At 41.8% G+C, this 16,253-nt stretch overlaps 2 protein-coding genes across 5 annotated transcripts in view; both read right to left on the bottom strand.

Annotated features, from left to right (window-relative positions):
• gpc1b (glypican 1b) overlaps positions 1-5,034 on the bottom strand; it is a 66,094-nt gene extending 61,060 nt beyond the window's left edge. Inside the window, exon 1 of one of the 2 annotated variants that reach the window (XM_018676748.2) lies at positions 4,918-5,034. The gene's annotated coding sequence lies outside the window, so the exon portion shown is untranslated. The remainder of the gene's footprint in view (positions 1-4,917) is intronic. The other variant, XM_051070046.1, reaches the window with a different exon arrangement.
• A 6,832-nt stretch (positions 5,035-11,866) lies between these two features.
• gpc5c (glypican 5c) overlaps positions 11,867-16,253 on the bottom strand; it is a 96,411-nt gene continuing 92,024 nt past the window's right edge. For all 3 annotated transcript variants that reach the window (XM_018676747.1, XM_018676746.2, XM_018676745.2), the window contains one exon: positions 11,867-14,369. In XM_018676747.1, coding sequence (XP_018532263.1) covers positions 14,182-14,369 — 188 coding nt within the window. In that variant the 3' untranslated portion in view covers positions 11,867-14,181. The remainder of the gene's footprint in view (positions 14,370-16,253) is intronic.

The raw sequence follows: 16,253 nt of genomic DNA, 5'->3' as shown, positions 1-16,253 counted from the left end.
TAAGTCTAATTCCTCTACTTTTTCTTACATCTCTAAAGGAAATGTTCTGTTTATAAAGTAGGCTACATTTTTATTATACATACTTGGAATTTTTCTGTTTATTTATTGCTTCTATTAGGATAAGTGATTCCCAGTTCCCAGGTCCAGATCCAGATCCAGCAAGCCAGTGCCTTGTCATGGCCAATGGCAGCAAAATGTCCATAACTAATGTTTTTGTTTGTTTTTGTTTTTTTGTTTGTTTGTTTTGTTTTTGAGAAGGAATGTTTGCTTGAACCCAGGGCCCTGTTCATTACAGCATGAGGTCCAATTCTGTAATGAGTTCATAAGTCAGCAGCTCACGCATCCTCCCATTTTATACGATTCATATAAATATGCACCGTCAAAAGTTGAGCCAAACACAGGAAATTACCACAGTGTTTTGAGTGTTGTGTCAAGAAACCCACAAACCATTCCACTGATGGTAAATGACTCTGTGCTGTAGACCTGATATGCTATGTAGGTGTGTTATAGCATGAGACATACAGTTCTCTTACTTAAAATAATGTCTCTTTAGTCATCTCAGTGAACAAAATTGAATCAGACGGCGTTTGACGGTGCCACTCAGGTGGGAGATGCTTTTTAAGGATTGTTTGCCAAAGAAGATGCCACCACACATTACCACAGTGACGCATGGAAAAACTCCAGTGCAGCCTGAAATAACCGGCCGTCACACAACAAACAGACACACAAAAGTGAGAAGCAAAGACAGAAATGAGAGACGACAGAGAGGAGGAGAGAGCCACATAGCAAGTACAGTCATTTCCTGCCTCCAAATCATTCTATTTATGAAGGCAGACATTGTTTATGAATACATTAGGAAATGTTACTCTATAATTAGTCTGTTCCTCATGACTGGATGAGTCAAAACAAAGAGGACATCATCGTACATATCACTAACTGACAAATAGCTACACTCGCTTCCCATTATTGCAGCTCTGAAATGAGTAGGCATGAATTACACCTTCGTTCTGCATCGTCAAGTGTCTTTACTCATTTGCAGCCTGTGCATGTGTGCTTGGTCAAATGTGGCACTACACCATTGCAGTTACTCTGCTAAAGTTGAGGATTGTGTAAATGTACCACACAGCAGACAGAAACCACTTTCTAATTATGTGTAATAATGTTGCTTCACTATTCTTGTTGCCGAAGGGGAATACCGAGAGTTAAGCACATGTGGCCAGAGGTTAATAAGTTTGGTGGCCTCAAAGTGTGTGTGTGTCTGATAATATGTCTGTCTGTATTATATATGGGTTTGTGTATGTATGACCTTTATATGTGTGTCTGTGCACATGTCATGTTTGTGTGCGAGAGGCAGTTGGTGTGAGTGTGTAATGTGAGTTTATGTGTCTGACTGTGTCCCATATGTGGCCATAGGTCGGCAGTGCTGCTGGAGAACCTGATTGGCCCTTCACTGTCTGGTATGGAGATCATGTAATTAACGCTCAGTAAAGCCACCGAACAGCCATGTTTTCTTCAGGCTGCCTCCCATTGAAGTTTTATTGGCTTTGACCATGAAAGGCCTTCTAATGAGGAGCAGGATGCTGGGGGAAGTTCAGGAGACTGGGGAGCGCAAAAGAAGGGAGGCAGAGTGGTAGCAAAAGAGAGAGGGGAGAACGGGGTGAGAGGGTGTGCAGCTAAGCAACTGTCAGTTTAGTGTACATGTGCAGTAATTATGTGGTGAGCATTTTCAGGGCATGATGAGGTTTTCTGGTGAAAATTGCATTGCAGCTATACAGAAATACTACAGAAAAACACTCACACTTGATTCAAAAGTAGATTTGTGGAAGAAAATGTTATAATAACACAGGGTTTTCCCCCTAAGTGCTTTATAGACTTGACAATTCATCTTTGAGTATTGGCACACAGAAAACCAGCATGTTAAACACACTATGTACTCAGCCAATCAGGATAAATCGACTCTGTAAGGAGTACCATAGCAGTACCTACTCATCTTTGTATTCACATAAATTTGGTGACAGTGACCCAAATGCAGCCAAAGATAATTTTGTGAGAACAACTCCTCTGACAGTGCTGACTACAAAGATATTTGACTTCACTGTTGATTCAGCATTGTTAGCCTCACTTCTATGACTTCAACAAGTCATTCTGTCATTGCATTACTTATTAAATATGGATATAGTGAAGGATGATCCCAATGGAAACATCGGGTAAAAATCACCTTCAGCGTAATGTTCATGTTCTCCTTCAAACTGGTTCCTTTACAGTGTGCAGAAAAGCGTAGTTAACCAATTCCATTTCCTTATTTATGCAAAGTATTTTCACTCATCATCAGCTGTCTGTAGATTATTCTACAGGTTAGAATATTAGCAACACAACTAAATCACGATTGTACCTCCCAAATGTAGCACTGGCTGATTAGTTGCTGATTGCACTGACTCACTGCTGTCAAACTAGAGACCTCTGTGTTTTCTAATTTCTGTGCGATCATAACAGTTTCGAAACCTGAAGCTGAATTTAACACCTGTTCATGCCAGCTGAACATTTCCTGCAAGCCATGCGAATGGCTTTATTTAAGCAGGTACAGGAAATGTTGAAGGACTGGAAACTTCTTGTTGAATAAAAAATATCCACATTTAAATTTGGATGATGCAGGTGTACTTTTGTTTCCTGCTTGGAAGGCATGGCAAAAGCAGATGCGAATACAGAGATGATGGAAAGTATGTGCAGTACATGTACAGTAGACATCACTTGTATCCCACCAGTATGGAAATTTGATATTAGAGCATTCTGCCTGCACAGAGCTACTCTATGTTTATAATGTATAATTCTTACAGTTATAGACATATTCTGTACATACCGTTTTAAGGCCAGCTTATGTAACCAAATGGAAATGGTGCAAAGATTTTGTCATTTTTATCATTTTCATACTGAAGCTGTGAAATTTTGTAGAACTGCAAAAGTACAAAGTGCTCTCACCCATCACACCCATGAGTACAGTTTTATAAAGACATTAATGACAAAAAGAGCAGGGTACAGCCAGATCTGATAGAGGACACACATAAAAACACACACACACGCTTGAGTGTGTGTTTCTCTTTACAAATAAGTGATGCACTGAAGGAGCAGCAGGTTCGGCCAGCATGCAAGGCCCACTGCCAGGCCTCAGCAGGGTTTCTGTGTAAATATCAGTGTGCTGTTTCAACAGATGTAATCAGCCTTTAGAGGAAGATCATTGTGTCCTCTCCCTAAAACCGGTCTCATCCTGGGCTCTTACAGATAGCATCGATTCTGCCTCTTCTCTGGGTTTTTATGTCAACCATTAGCCTGAGTTCAGCACATTCACCGGAGTGCTTGAGTGTGTACACATTACTCATCAGCTCTATCTCTTCCCTTTCTCCTTTCTCATTTATTGTCTCTTTTCCTCAGTCCATCTCATTTTCTATTTTCACGTGGCTGTTCTGTCTTTTCTCCTCCCGCCTCTATGACTTATGAGAACATATGATCGTGCCTTCATCCTTGCCTGTTAAAATGCGTTCGTGCATAAAACTTGAAACTTGTTTTGATGCCTGCCTTCTCTTCTTGCCTTTTCCTTTGCCGTTTTGCAATGCTACATCATCCCTTGATCACATTTACCCAGTGTCGGCCTGTGCAAACAGCCTCCGCAAACAGTAGATCTGCATATCTCCACGCACAGAGCCCTCCCCAGTTGCCAGAGACAGATGATGACAGAAAAAGGAGAAATTTTGATGCTAAGTGCAAAGAGTAGACAGATAGGATTGTAGAGAAAAATGAGAAATAGTGAAGGAAACTGGGAGGGGAGCGTGAGGGGAAGCTTATGAGGGAAGATAAGGAGGGAGAGAATATGATGATGGATGACAGAGAGGGAAATGACAGAGAAGCGAGTTGGGAAAAAGTAGCGGAGAGGGACTGTACATTCAAAGTGGAAAGGATGAAGTGCAGGAAATAGAAAATAATACAGCATTTTCAAAGGAGAGGACTGAAAACAGCCAATGGCCAGCATGGTCCGATCTTTGGATTCTTGGGGTTGTTCTTGTAAACAGGCGCTGTCGTGTATGAGAAACGCCCCCTGCGGTGTGTTGCGTTGGGTTTTTGTATTGTCTCTGTGGGCATCCTGGCACTTTCTCTGCTCAATAATCAGAGCACATTCCAGCCTTCTCTGAGCATGGATAAAATTTTAGGTGCACCTCACAATATAATGAAATCCAATGTAAAAACTACTTACTTGGAAATTACAACAGGATGGAGTGGAGTGAAGTGTATGAAATCTAATTGAAACACCACTTAAAGCTGAATAATGGCCTCTGAATTTTTAAAATATTTGCTCATATGCAGTAACTTATGTAGCTATTCAGGAGGAAAATAAAGCACACATCTCATTCATGTAGATTTATTAAATGAGAGGACTGCACTGAATCAAGCCCTTCCAATACTCAAAGGCAGACTGTAACCATCTGGCTGTGGTGTTTCCTTATTCTCGCACCAACTTCATCCAATTACTCTGTTCATTTGCCTGCATGCTGTTCTCATATGAATATTTCACCTCCTCTATTTGTCATATGTCTTAGAGGATAAATTAACAGCTCTCCTCATCTGCCTCTTGCCGTGAAAACTCATAAACTCATTGGAAAGCAATGACAAAAAAAGCCTCAAATGACCTCTTATGACCAACTCTCATGCCATTAATCGTGAGCTGGGCATTTATACGTATATAATCATATATTACATGATGGTACGTTTCGTGTCGTGTGCTACAATAATAACAAGTTTGGTGCATAATATTTTCCTGAGAGTGACCTTGAGAGTGACCTTGGTTTCATAACAGAAACTGAAACACTGAAACTGGCCACAAGTCTTCCCTGAATTTCGATGCATGCAAATGGTCCAGAGTCAACTAACCTCAGCTCTCTTCAGGTTTTATGTGGTTCTATGGCAGATTCTTTGTCCAGATTGGCAGCATCTCCCTCCACGTCGGCCTCGGAAACAGTGGGAGGCCACGTCTCTGTGCGGTTCTCAGCCCCCTATGAGGAGTCCTTCATTATTTTCCCACTGCCACTTCAGAATATCCACACATTCCTTCAACATTACTCAGCCCTCCCCCGTACAGAAGCACTTTATCACATTACTCCTCCTCGCATTTCTCCTGTTTGTTTTTAATGAGAAAAGCTGCATAAAAATTGGAATGTATCAGTGCTGACTCAGTTCGATCATCAGACACAAATACAGTAAGTGACTGTGTAAGTGCTTAATCTTACCACTGATATAAACTGCCAGCTTTCGCAGCAGTTTTTTTTTTTTTTTTTTTCCCTATTTTAAACAACCCACTTCTGAAAGCTGCCCAGCTTTGGTACTGGTATGGTTTTGTCTGAAGCCTTTTCCTCTCTCTCTCTCTTTCTCTCTCTCTCTCTGATCTGAGAGCAAAGCTGCTAATGGGGAATTGTCATTTAAACAGATAGTTCTCTCAGCATTCCCCTCATATGGTGTTGTAAACTTGATGGTAAAACAAATCTAGCCTGTAAATCTGTCAGCATAGAAACAGTCTGTCTTTGGTTTGGGTTTCAAATGAAGCTGCAATGCTGTGTGTACTTTTCCTGCAGCTCTGTGTGCCTCATCACTGACGCAAAAGGCCCTCTTGACTGGAGCATAATTTGCAGTAACAAATGCAACAAGGGTGTGTTTAGTTAACGTTATCAAAACCAGAGATTCACACATGCATGTTTTACAAGGTGCCTACTGTACAGAGAAAGCCTTTATTTTTGCAGTATTGTGTAGGGATATCAGAATGTATTATATGCATATCATTTGTCATTTCCAGGCTATCTGAAGGTATTGTGTGAAAAAAAGAACCCCTGGGCAATACTCCAACACAGAAACTTATTCAAATAACATTTTGATTCCTTGATGAGGTTATAGTTTTCCGTCTTAGTCGCTGAATACATTTGTAGATTGGAGTCAGTGTGCAAATCCTAGTTGTCTCCCTAATAGAAACTGTATTGTGAATTTTTATTTGACTTGTAATAGAGGAGCAAGAGCAATAACATTGCAATGAAGTATCTCAGTAAGTCATGCCTGAGAACATGTAAGGCCTTTTTTATGTCATAGCAGGGCAAACATATAATAACAGTAGAGATGGCTGCAATTACACACTGGCTGTGCTGACTGGAACACGTGAACGCAACAGAGCTCTCATTAGTGTTCAGTTACACCTGCTCTGACAAGCCAAAATGCCCGCTGTGAAGAAATCTTTAATGTACTGAAGCTAGTAAAAACAAACTGCTGTATTGATAAACAGCTAACAGGAGCATTTCCCCGTAACCATGACTGCTGGCAGTAAATAAGTAATGTGTTGCAATGTGAATACTTTTCCAGAAATGTAATAATTGCTTTAACAATATACGGGGTCCTCTTGTTTGCTCTTACCTGGATTGTTTATATCCCAGTGCTCATTCTGTAGAGATACCGGTCCGCTCCATGCTAGCTTGGTGTAGGGACTGGAGGTGGAGAAAGCCCAGCGAAAAGAGGAGAAACTCCAAAGTGTTCATATTTACATACTGCAGCTTCTTAGCAGTGATGCTAAAGTTAGCCACAAATGAACGTACATTCAGAAAGCACAGAGTTCGAAGGTGAGTGAATTCGGAACAACGTCCTCTGTAACCACCGCTAAGAGTTGTTACAATTAACGTTTCTCACTTGCACCTGTGACGATGCGTCTTCCGGCAGTCACCGGAGCTAACGCTAACGTGAAGCTAGTTGTTAATGGCCAACACATCCAGAATGTAGGTTGACTGCTTGTTAGACCTTTATCTCTCCTTTCATAGATTATGTGAGGTGTTGTTTAGGCTCTGAATTTATTAAAGGCGCTTTAGAACCAGCTGTACTGAAAACACAAATAACAATGTAATTTGTAATGGATGATCAGTTATATTTTAAAAGTAGATTGTCCGACAGTTGTCACGTGGTTCTGTCAAGGTATGAAATCTGTCACTCATTTGAGTGATGTGAGTTTAAATTTAAATTTCTGTTAAAGAGCAATTAAGGCATTAGATATATATATTTTCAGTTTCATATTATAGTTACTAATAGATGTGTATGAAGCCTTAAAAAGAGGCCATGGTGCAAAAAGCAAGAATGATAGCTAACAAGCCCCCACCCCTCCATTCTTGCCCGGCTCCCATTACTCAGTAAAACCATCAGCCAAGAATCTGTCTGTGTGGAGTCACATTTTGTTCAGGTTGTACAGTGTGAGGTCACAGTAAAAAAATGCACCGAACTCCTGTTGTCCCAACAGTAGTCGAGTCAACCAGCAATGTGTTTTCAATGTCATTAATGTAATCCAAATCCTGTCTGGTATGAGGTGGGGGTGTGTGTGTTGCAAGTATGAGGGTGAACGTGGGTTGATTGATTTCCCCTCTCTCAGGCCCTGCAGAGCCGGACAGCAGCAGGCATCTGAATCCGTAATCAGAGCCAATCAATGATGCTCCTGTCTACCAGCACACTCATTCATTCAGGATCACACACATGTGGCTAACATGCTCACACACACTTACACAAAACTAACAAATCAGTGAGTTAACATTCATGCTCCACATGCTGATAACATGCTACTCATTCAGATGACAAATGCAGGAGGAAAAAAATCCTGACAGGAAAAAAAGGAAGAATGAAATAAGAATACTACTACTACAATAGTCATACAGTGGAATGTGTGAATTCAGTTCCAACCTGATAGAGACGGAGAGAGCAAGAGAGAGAGTTGGAAAGGTAGAATGGCACCCAAGGGAGCTGCGGAACATTCACACCACAGCTCATCCATCTCCAGGACACATGAGGAAAGAGGCTGCCTGTAGCATGCCAAACAGAGCGAGCCTGATGGAGAATTCAACATGAGATGCTGGCCAGCCTTGAACATGTGTGACAGACATGCATGCACGCACACACACTTACACACAAACTCTGTCTTAAAATCTTCAGTGACGCCTCACACCACACACACAAGCACAGACCCCACCGGTCTAATTGGAATGGGGGGGGGGCTAGCTTATGCTAGTGGGACCACATTTCTCTCCGGCTGGGCATTGTCATGTGGCGACATAGTTAATCTGTTTTCCTAACAGCCAGACTTTCACAATGACTAATGTTCAGGCCCCTCTGTACCGCCTTATTAAGACACGATACATTCTAATGACAGCTCGTCCTCACCAAGCACATCTGTTTCTTTTTGACTGTACGTGTGCATGTTGTATACAACAATTTGCATCTGTGTACGTCTTTTAAAAAATGTGAAGCACATGAGATTGTAAAATTTTATTCTCTTCTTTGTGAAAGGAAAAATAATTATGCACAGAGTATGATTTCAGACACAGCGGGCAGCCATAGTTTATTATTGGTACAGCTGACATAGCACAGCCCAGTAAGCTTTTTTTGGGTTATTTGCAGGTGAACTGGGCTTAATTGCCTGTGCTGATAATACCCATGTTTTCTTTCTCTATCCAAGATGCTGGCTGCCCTCTCTCTCATCTACATGAGATGTGGTTAGCAGAGTGCCACCTGACCCTCTACCTATGAAGTGGTGGGCAGCGAAGTCCAAAAAACTTCTTCACCCTCAGGTTTCCTCAGCAAGTGTTAGAAAGGGGCCCAACCCAGCCACTTAGTCCTCTGGTTTGTGGTGCATTGGTTCACGTCTCCCTCATAACAGGCAGAATACATTGAGATTCTTGTGGGAATCTGAGATTATTGCACAACTAGCTGTTCTGCATTGTTGCATTCGATATTCAAGTGCTGTTCGTACACATCCAGAGAGACTTGCCAGAGGGAGCTGTCTCCTAAGATCGGGATGACTTGTGCAGTCTTAATCTTTTTACAGTTGTTGGTATGAGTGAATATTTTGTACATGCATGTTCAGTCAGCGGCGAACCGCTGCTCATTGCCACATAACCGTTTTCCCCACAGTCAGACAGAAAATGACAACAACCTCACTGTAGCTGCCAGGAGGATTACGCCTTCTAACACTGTTTACCTGCCCTCTGCCAGCAGCACAGTGCATGATGGGAAACAGAACTGACAAGTGAGGCCAATCAGTGAAAAGGAGGAATCAGGCAAAAGTTCCTATGTTCCTGTTGCAGATTTGATCTCTGTCAGGGTTGCTGAGACTCTTCCTGATGGTCTGTCATGTTGAAAATTTGTTTAATTGGACTCAATTAGTCAGCTCAAGAGCTCATTGAACATAATGCTAATTGGCCAGTGAAGCAGGGTGACAGAAGGAGAATTGGCAGTGACAGCTTGTGTTAGCCTGTTGTGAGGACAGAGGGAGCCCTGAGCAGAGGGGAATGGATACAGTTGATGGCTGAAACCCAAGAAGGAGAGCTGTGGTTAATAGGAGCCGCAGGTCCCCCCTGGTTTCCCCTCTACCTCACCCAATTGTCCATCTTTGAAAAGCTATTTCCAGTGCCTCCCTCCTTCCAAGCTCGTCACTCTGATCCCCCTGGCTGAAAAGGTAAGACAATCTGGGGGGGGCTGCTGCTGCTGCTGCTATAGCACAATCAGGTTGACTTCAGGGAACATCTGTTAGAAAATGCTCTTATGCATCTTACAGCTTTGTTCATGCTGTGTGATGCAACTCTGGTTCATCTCTGAATGTGTGAATTATTGCTAGATCTACTCCTAAGGCAAGAAAGATTTCTCTCTCTCTCTCCCTCTCTCTTTCTCTCTCTGTGTGTGTAGTGTGTGTGAAGACATTTAGGTGTGGACTTGGCCAAGCTAGTGGGACAGAAGCGCTGATGTGTGCTACCGTTTAAAATAGCCCAGACAGACAGCTGAGCAGCTGTGACCTCAGGTCCCCTGAACTCTCAGTTACACTCACTGACCGCACCACTCTTTGCAGCATCTATACCATGAAGCTATCCTCAGTAAGAAAACTGTGCTCAAAGTTGTCAGACTAATTCTCTTTCAGTGTCTGAGTTTGCTCCCATTATTGTCCATATTTTAAAGTCATCCATGGCTTTCTGCGTCAGTCAGCGGAGGTTATTAAAGCACGACAGACAGCTTTGGTTTTGTCAGGCAGAGACAATGCAGTCCAATTACAGCTCAGGCAAAGAGGAGGCACGATATCCTTGGACTGGGCACCCGTTCTGCTCCCGTCTGCAGCTAGCCAGACACTCAGTTTCACAGCAACAAGCATGAAATAGACTCCAAGGATCAAATACAGCAGTCTGCGTGCAATTGGAAGTGAGTGACTGTGCGGACAGGGTGTGTGAATGAGATCATCCGTGTGTCTTTGTGATGATTTTTGCGTTCATAAAAGTGTACACATACACATGTGTGAGCGAGAGACAAAGAGAGTAAGAAGGAGCCTGTGGACACTGTGTGCTTTAGCCAGGAAAGTGCTATTAGTTATGTGCTCCCAGGCTGATGGCTAAAACAGTGGGAGGTGTGGTGAGACTTGGAGGGCCACTGTCGCCTGATACATTGCCATCAAATGCTTTTTAAATCACAGTGCAGGAAAAAAGACATTAAGCATTACTTTAACATATATTTGCTTCAGTTCTATTGTATGCTTTTGTACAAGGGTTTATATGGTAATGCTGAAATAATGCATAAAGCACACAAACAAGCTAGACAAACAGTGATGCTAACATTGCAGCTGACGGCACTGACTAATTCGGGGCAATTATAGCTCATGAACAGGCAAAGTTTCCCCTACAGAAGCAGCCAAAGGGGTCAGCCACACATCAGCTGAGCGAGCAAACTGTCACTGTCGACGCCGCTGTCATCACAACTGACTGTCTGCCACGGCCCTTTCCAGCACCAAACCTATTCATGTCCTCTGCAGTCTCGCCCTCCCCTCTGCCTCTATTCCTGGTGCAAACACACAGACAGATATGTTTAGCAAGAGGCTTCCTGGATGCAAATAGAGAAGGTCAGGCTGAGATGGCTTTCCCTGCCTACGACCTCATAACTCAGTCCTTTTCTACTGCGGACCAGCAACAAGTATGGTCAATAAAACAGTGATGTCTTTTCAGGGACAGGAAGCAAGCCAGTGCAATGTAATCATGTTCCCAAGTCTTCTTGGTTTGAAGAGATACTTCAACATTATGGGAAATAGGTCCACTTGCTTTCTTGCAGAAAATAGGATGAAAAGAATGGCATGACTCTTATGTGTGTTAACTGTGACACAGCTAGCTTAGCATTAACACTAAAAGCAGGTGGAAACAGCTAGCATGGCTCCCTCCAAGGTTAAACACATGTACTAGCAGCTCACAAATTAACACATCATGTTTGTTTAATTCATATGCAAATCAAAATTTAACAATGAAAGGTTGTGGTTTGACAGGGAGTTGCATGCTGTCACTATTTCAAATTTCAAATTTGGTATATTTCCCAAAATGTAAAACTATTCCTTTATAAGGCTCAAAAAGTGTCACTGGCTGTAAAATGTAGCCACCTTTCTGTTTAATATTCCTTTTTGAGGACAGGGTCAGTGTGAGTAGTATTGACATGAAATATTTATGAACCTACCCCACACAGGTGTTTTCACTTACTATGGCTGATTAAACTTCAGGTTGAAGTTGAATGAGGCTATGCTGGGACTTAGATACTTTATAAGGTCACTAAACATATAGTACCAACAGAGCAAACAAAGATGTAAGTCGTTCTGACCCTAGCAGGAGAATAAGGGAAATGTCAACCAAGCATGATCTGCACAAGCCCACACAGTCCTAAGGAGAGGTTTACTGAGAAATAGGTGTAACATGGGTGTGTAGATCTTTAACGCCTTATCCAAGTAAATCTCTGTTGTTTATCAGCATCTATTGTGACTGATATTCTTTAAGGAGAGGCTACTGAGACAAGCAAAAAAGCAGAGCACCTTTAATAGAGCTCAGCTACACTGTATCATACTGATACAACAGAGAGGAAATGAGACACAAAACAAATGGCAAGTGACTTAAAATATGTACATTTATACACATGCGAGGGTATAGGGTTGTAAGTGATCTGTGGGTGCAATGAACGCCAGTCTGGAACAAAACATACATGGAAGAAATCATATGAACTAAACAAACATGGTTACAGGACACAAAATGTGACACATTAAAATTGCCGAAACCTCATATAGCTGTAGTCATTGTCATTTTGTCATTAACTGCAGGCTTTAAAAGTATAATTGTATGTATTTGCGTTTAGTTAAGCAGGTCATCCTTTTTGCACTGTTAGGCAGAGTTAAAGGTGAATTACTTTTCAGTAGAGACAGGAAGAGTTGTTTACACTAAAAGCTAGTTAACATAAGAGGTATATCACTTCTCATAGACCCATGTCAACCTGTAAGTGTGTAGACCTATTTAGCTTAGATACTGTATCTGTATAGCTTTTACATTGGGCATAGTTAGCTTTAATGTTGCATCTGCATAGCAATGACCATACATTCATCATCCTCATTCACACAGGTACTCTGCTGTACCAGTATCTGTGCATACAAAATCCTCATCTACACAAGAAAGAAAACAAGAATACAGAGGAAGCCATTGTAGAAGTCACACAGTCTGTTTTTTTTTTTTTTTAGTTGAACTTCCCTTTTTGTTCCATCCCCACAAGGAATCATTTATAACAAATAAGGATTTGCTCTTTAACTGTTGGAATTCCAAGGAATGGTCTGCAGGAATTTGAGCTTATTTAGGTTTCCTGAATGATGTTCAAGAAAAAACAAGTCTAATACAGGATAAAATACATGATAAAATGGGACTTACACAATGGCTGCCACTGTAATGGATCAAACATTAGATGCACCCAGCACTGTAAAAATACTCTATATGTTTTGTTTTGTTTTTTTTTAAATTGTATTTGAATCTGCATCCAACCTTACCCTTATTTTCAAATTCCAAACCATCATCACTGAAAATTAATGGGTAAAAGGTTTTAAAATATGTGTTTTTATGCTGTCTGAGGAAGGGCCTAATCCCATTATAATAATTTTGAGGACCTGATAGGTTATACATGCATTAATGTGCAATTCAACGAGCAAACACACAAAACCGGATGCACGATAAATATTAGTAAAATCAACAATGTACAGACTTTGTTCAAATTTGTCCATTTATGTCATGGGCTTGAGTTGGAAAATGATGTACATTCCTGCTTTATTTGTTATAGAAATCAAATCTCTATGTTTTTTGTTTTTTTTTTGGCATTGTTTTCTATGTAGTATAGAGCAGACAAGCATAGTCCATTCATAGCTGGTTGAAAAGAAAAACCCATTCAGCTAAATCAGTTAAGAGCTTTTTGTAGAATCAGAACCTCATACACTCCATCGAAACTTTCCACCTATATACAGTTACATACTATAAACACCTATTTTGTGTGCACAGTGTGTTCAGCCGTGCAAGTGTGCCCGTGCTCTACCTGTGAACTCATTACGTTCTAATCCCTGCCAAGGTACACAGTCATTAGAGAATATCAAATCTGCTGCTCTGGGCCAGGCACCTGGGATTGATCTATCAATCTATCATGCATTCCTTAATCCTCAAAAAGAAAATGAGTCGAGTTTTCAAATGAGCTGAATCCGTCTGTCTTGCTGGCAAATGGCGACGATGAGGTTTTTTTAGCCTGAAAGGAGAAGTAAAATCCAGCAGCAGAAAAAGAAGACAGCTGTTATTTGTATATTTAAAAAGCGTGTAAGTGAGTCTGTAAATGTGTAAGTGTTTTTAAGTAAAATCAGAATGAAGAAGTCCTGTTCTGAACTACAAAGCGTGTGTTTGTGAGTGGAGCAAGAAGCTGCAGGGCTATACTGGTGTCTGTATACACACGCACACACACACACACACATACACATCTAGTCCCCAGAACAGCCTAGTGGAAGCAGCAGGCATAATCTTTGTAGATGAACGTGCATGGGATCAGCTTGTGCAATCATCCACGTTGGTGATGCTGCAGGACAAGAAGTTCCTGCAAGAGCCCCTCCCCATCTACAGTCTCCTACAATGTTGTCCCCCTCTCTTCAGTATCCATCTCATCTTCCATTTTTCTTTTTCCATCATTACCATCCATCCACGCAGGTTGAGGACAGGAGTAAGGATGCTATGTGTGATTTATATGATATAAGTGTCTGTCTGCATGTACATGTTTCCTAAAGGGGTGAGTGAGGGGAGGGTGGATTCACAGACGGTGCTGGCATCAGAATAGGGTCCACTGCAAGCAAAGTGCAGCAAAGAGCAGTGCGAGGCTCCAGGGTCGTGCCCAGCTGGCAGATGGCGAGCCCCCTCTCACCCTCACCGAGGGGGGCTTGGAAGGGTTCTCGTGTGGGCTGTCACTTCCAGGCGGTCTTCCAATGGACTTTCCTTCACTGGAGGCGTCTGTATGTGCTGTAAGAGACAGGAGTGGATTGAAAGAGAGAGGGGAAGAGAGAAACAGACAAGAGATAAATGGTTTGGCACATCACGGTAATCATGGTAATCTGCTTTAATGTTCAGAGGCCTTTGGGCTTGTAAAATTGTATATTAGAGGCTCATCATCTCCAATCAACATTCCCATCACCTCATTCCAAGGGTTTTCAAAAACAATCAGACATAAAAATGATGTATGATGATGTCCGTTGTAGTTAAAGTGAATTCATATGTACATCAGAAGAAGCACAGCTGTGGCTGCTTCAGCTGGAAGAACCCATAATTTATTCTGAAGAGTGCTTTAAAAGAAAAAGAATCAAAAATGCATGTAAAATGCTACTGGAATACTATTCGGCTGCCAACACACTTTCAAATCCTTTTGTCTAGTCACACACATCAAGCCTGTGTCACTATATACTGTGTTTTTCTGAACTAAACCACCACCTCCACACACACATCGTGATGGAGCACTGACAGCCTGTCTAATCTCCAGCAGCAGATGACGGACTGCCCTCACTCTTTCATTACAGCCAATCAGAGATAAATCAGGCTGATGAGCGTAGGGCAGACATTAAGCACCCATTTTATCACAGTCATCACAAACACACAAAAAGTTCCACACACAAACACATTCTTGCTGACAAAGGACTTCGCTCTTGTCTCTAGCCCTCTTTCAGTTCTTTCAGTCTCTCTCAAACTTGATCGCCCCTATCCTCATACAATATATCTGCTGCAGTTCTCTCTCCTCTCGTCATCTCACTTGTCCCTGGGCGGTGACAATGTGTTGGTGTCTCTAAATTCAAAAGGAAATTAATTCCTTCTGCTCATTACCCATCCCTCTTCCCGCTCGTCTTTGTGGATCCCACCCGGACCAAACCCAACCCAGCCCAAATATGTACGTGATTGGATTAGAGACAGATCGCCACCCTCAGCACAGGAAGTGCTCCATGCACTCCCAATTAAATTCCTATTAACCTGCATCAATTAGACCTTACACGTTATTTAGTTTGTGCCCGTGTGCGAGAGTTAAGGGCTATGCAAGCCTCGTGTGAGTGCTTAGAGAGGGATGGGGTGACATCAGGTAGAGCTGATCCCAAAGGATACAGACAGAAACAAATAGAGACAAGGGTGAAGGATAGAATGACTGTGTGTGTTGTGATAGGGAGCACGCTAGTTATCGCGGAACTGACAGCGTCAAAGCCCAGTGTCAAGATGTCTCTTTAAGTTGTCACTGTCACAAAAACAGGCCAAGTCTGCAACAATTCAGACCAGTGTGTGTATAAACCAATCTGACTAGAGTTCAGTTGTCTAATTAAATACAGTCACAGCCACTACTCTGCGGTGGCTTGGCTGTCAAACAACTTGACAGCCAGGTATGTGATAAGTTATGAGATGTTACACCCACATAAAACCCAAAAATTCATCGCACACTGTGCAGCAGCTTTGAATTCCTAAATAAATCATTTCTTCACCAAGATAAAAGAACAAAATTTATTACTCTTTCTATGCTGTCATCCAATATGTTTTTTTTCTTTCACACATGGCATAGTCAAATGCGTAATTTAAAAAAAAAAAAAAGCATTCTTTTGCAGAACTGAGAATGCATATCAACCCATCCCTATTGTACACTTAGGTTTGTATGTGTATGCAAGTCTGAATAGGGCTAGGCAGGGCTCTAGAGAGAGAGAGAGAGAAGTGTTTCCCGTGCCAATGGTTTTTGTTGTTCCAGAAGACAATAGACAAAGACATCATTTATCCCAAATCAGATTGCTGTTATTGTTTCAATGGAAATGGGCTGCATCTCATCAGGGAGATGTCAGAAAACAGCATTTGAATGGGCCAACACAACACTAATACTACTCC

The sequence above is a fragment of the Lates calcarifer genome, linkage group LG4 (assembly GCF_001640805.2).
Source record: "Lates calcarifer isolate ASB-BC8 linkage group LG4, TLL_Latcal_v3, whole genome shotgun sequence".
Classification (NCBI taxonomy): Eukaryota; Metazoa; Chordata; class Actinopteri; family Centropomidae; genus Lates; species Lates calcarifer.
This window is presented reverse-complemented; position numbering and strand designations above follow the sequence as displayed.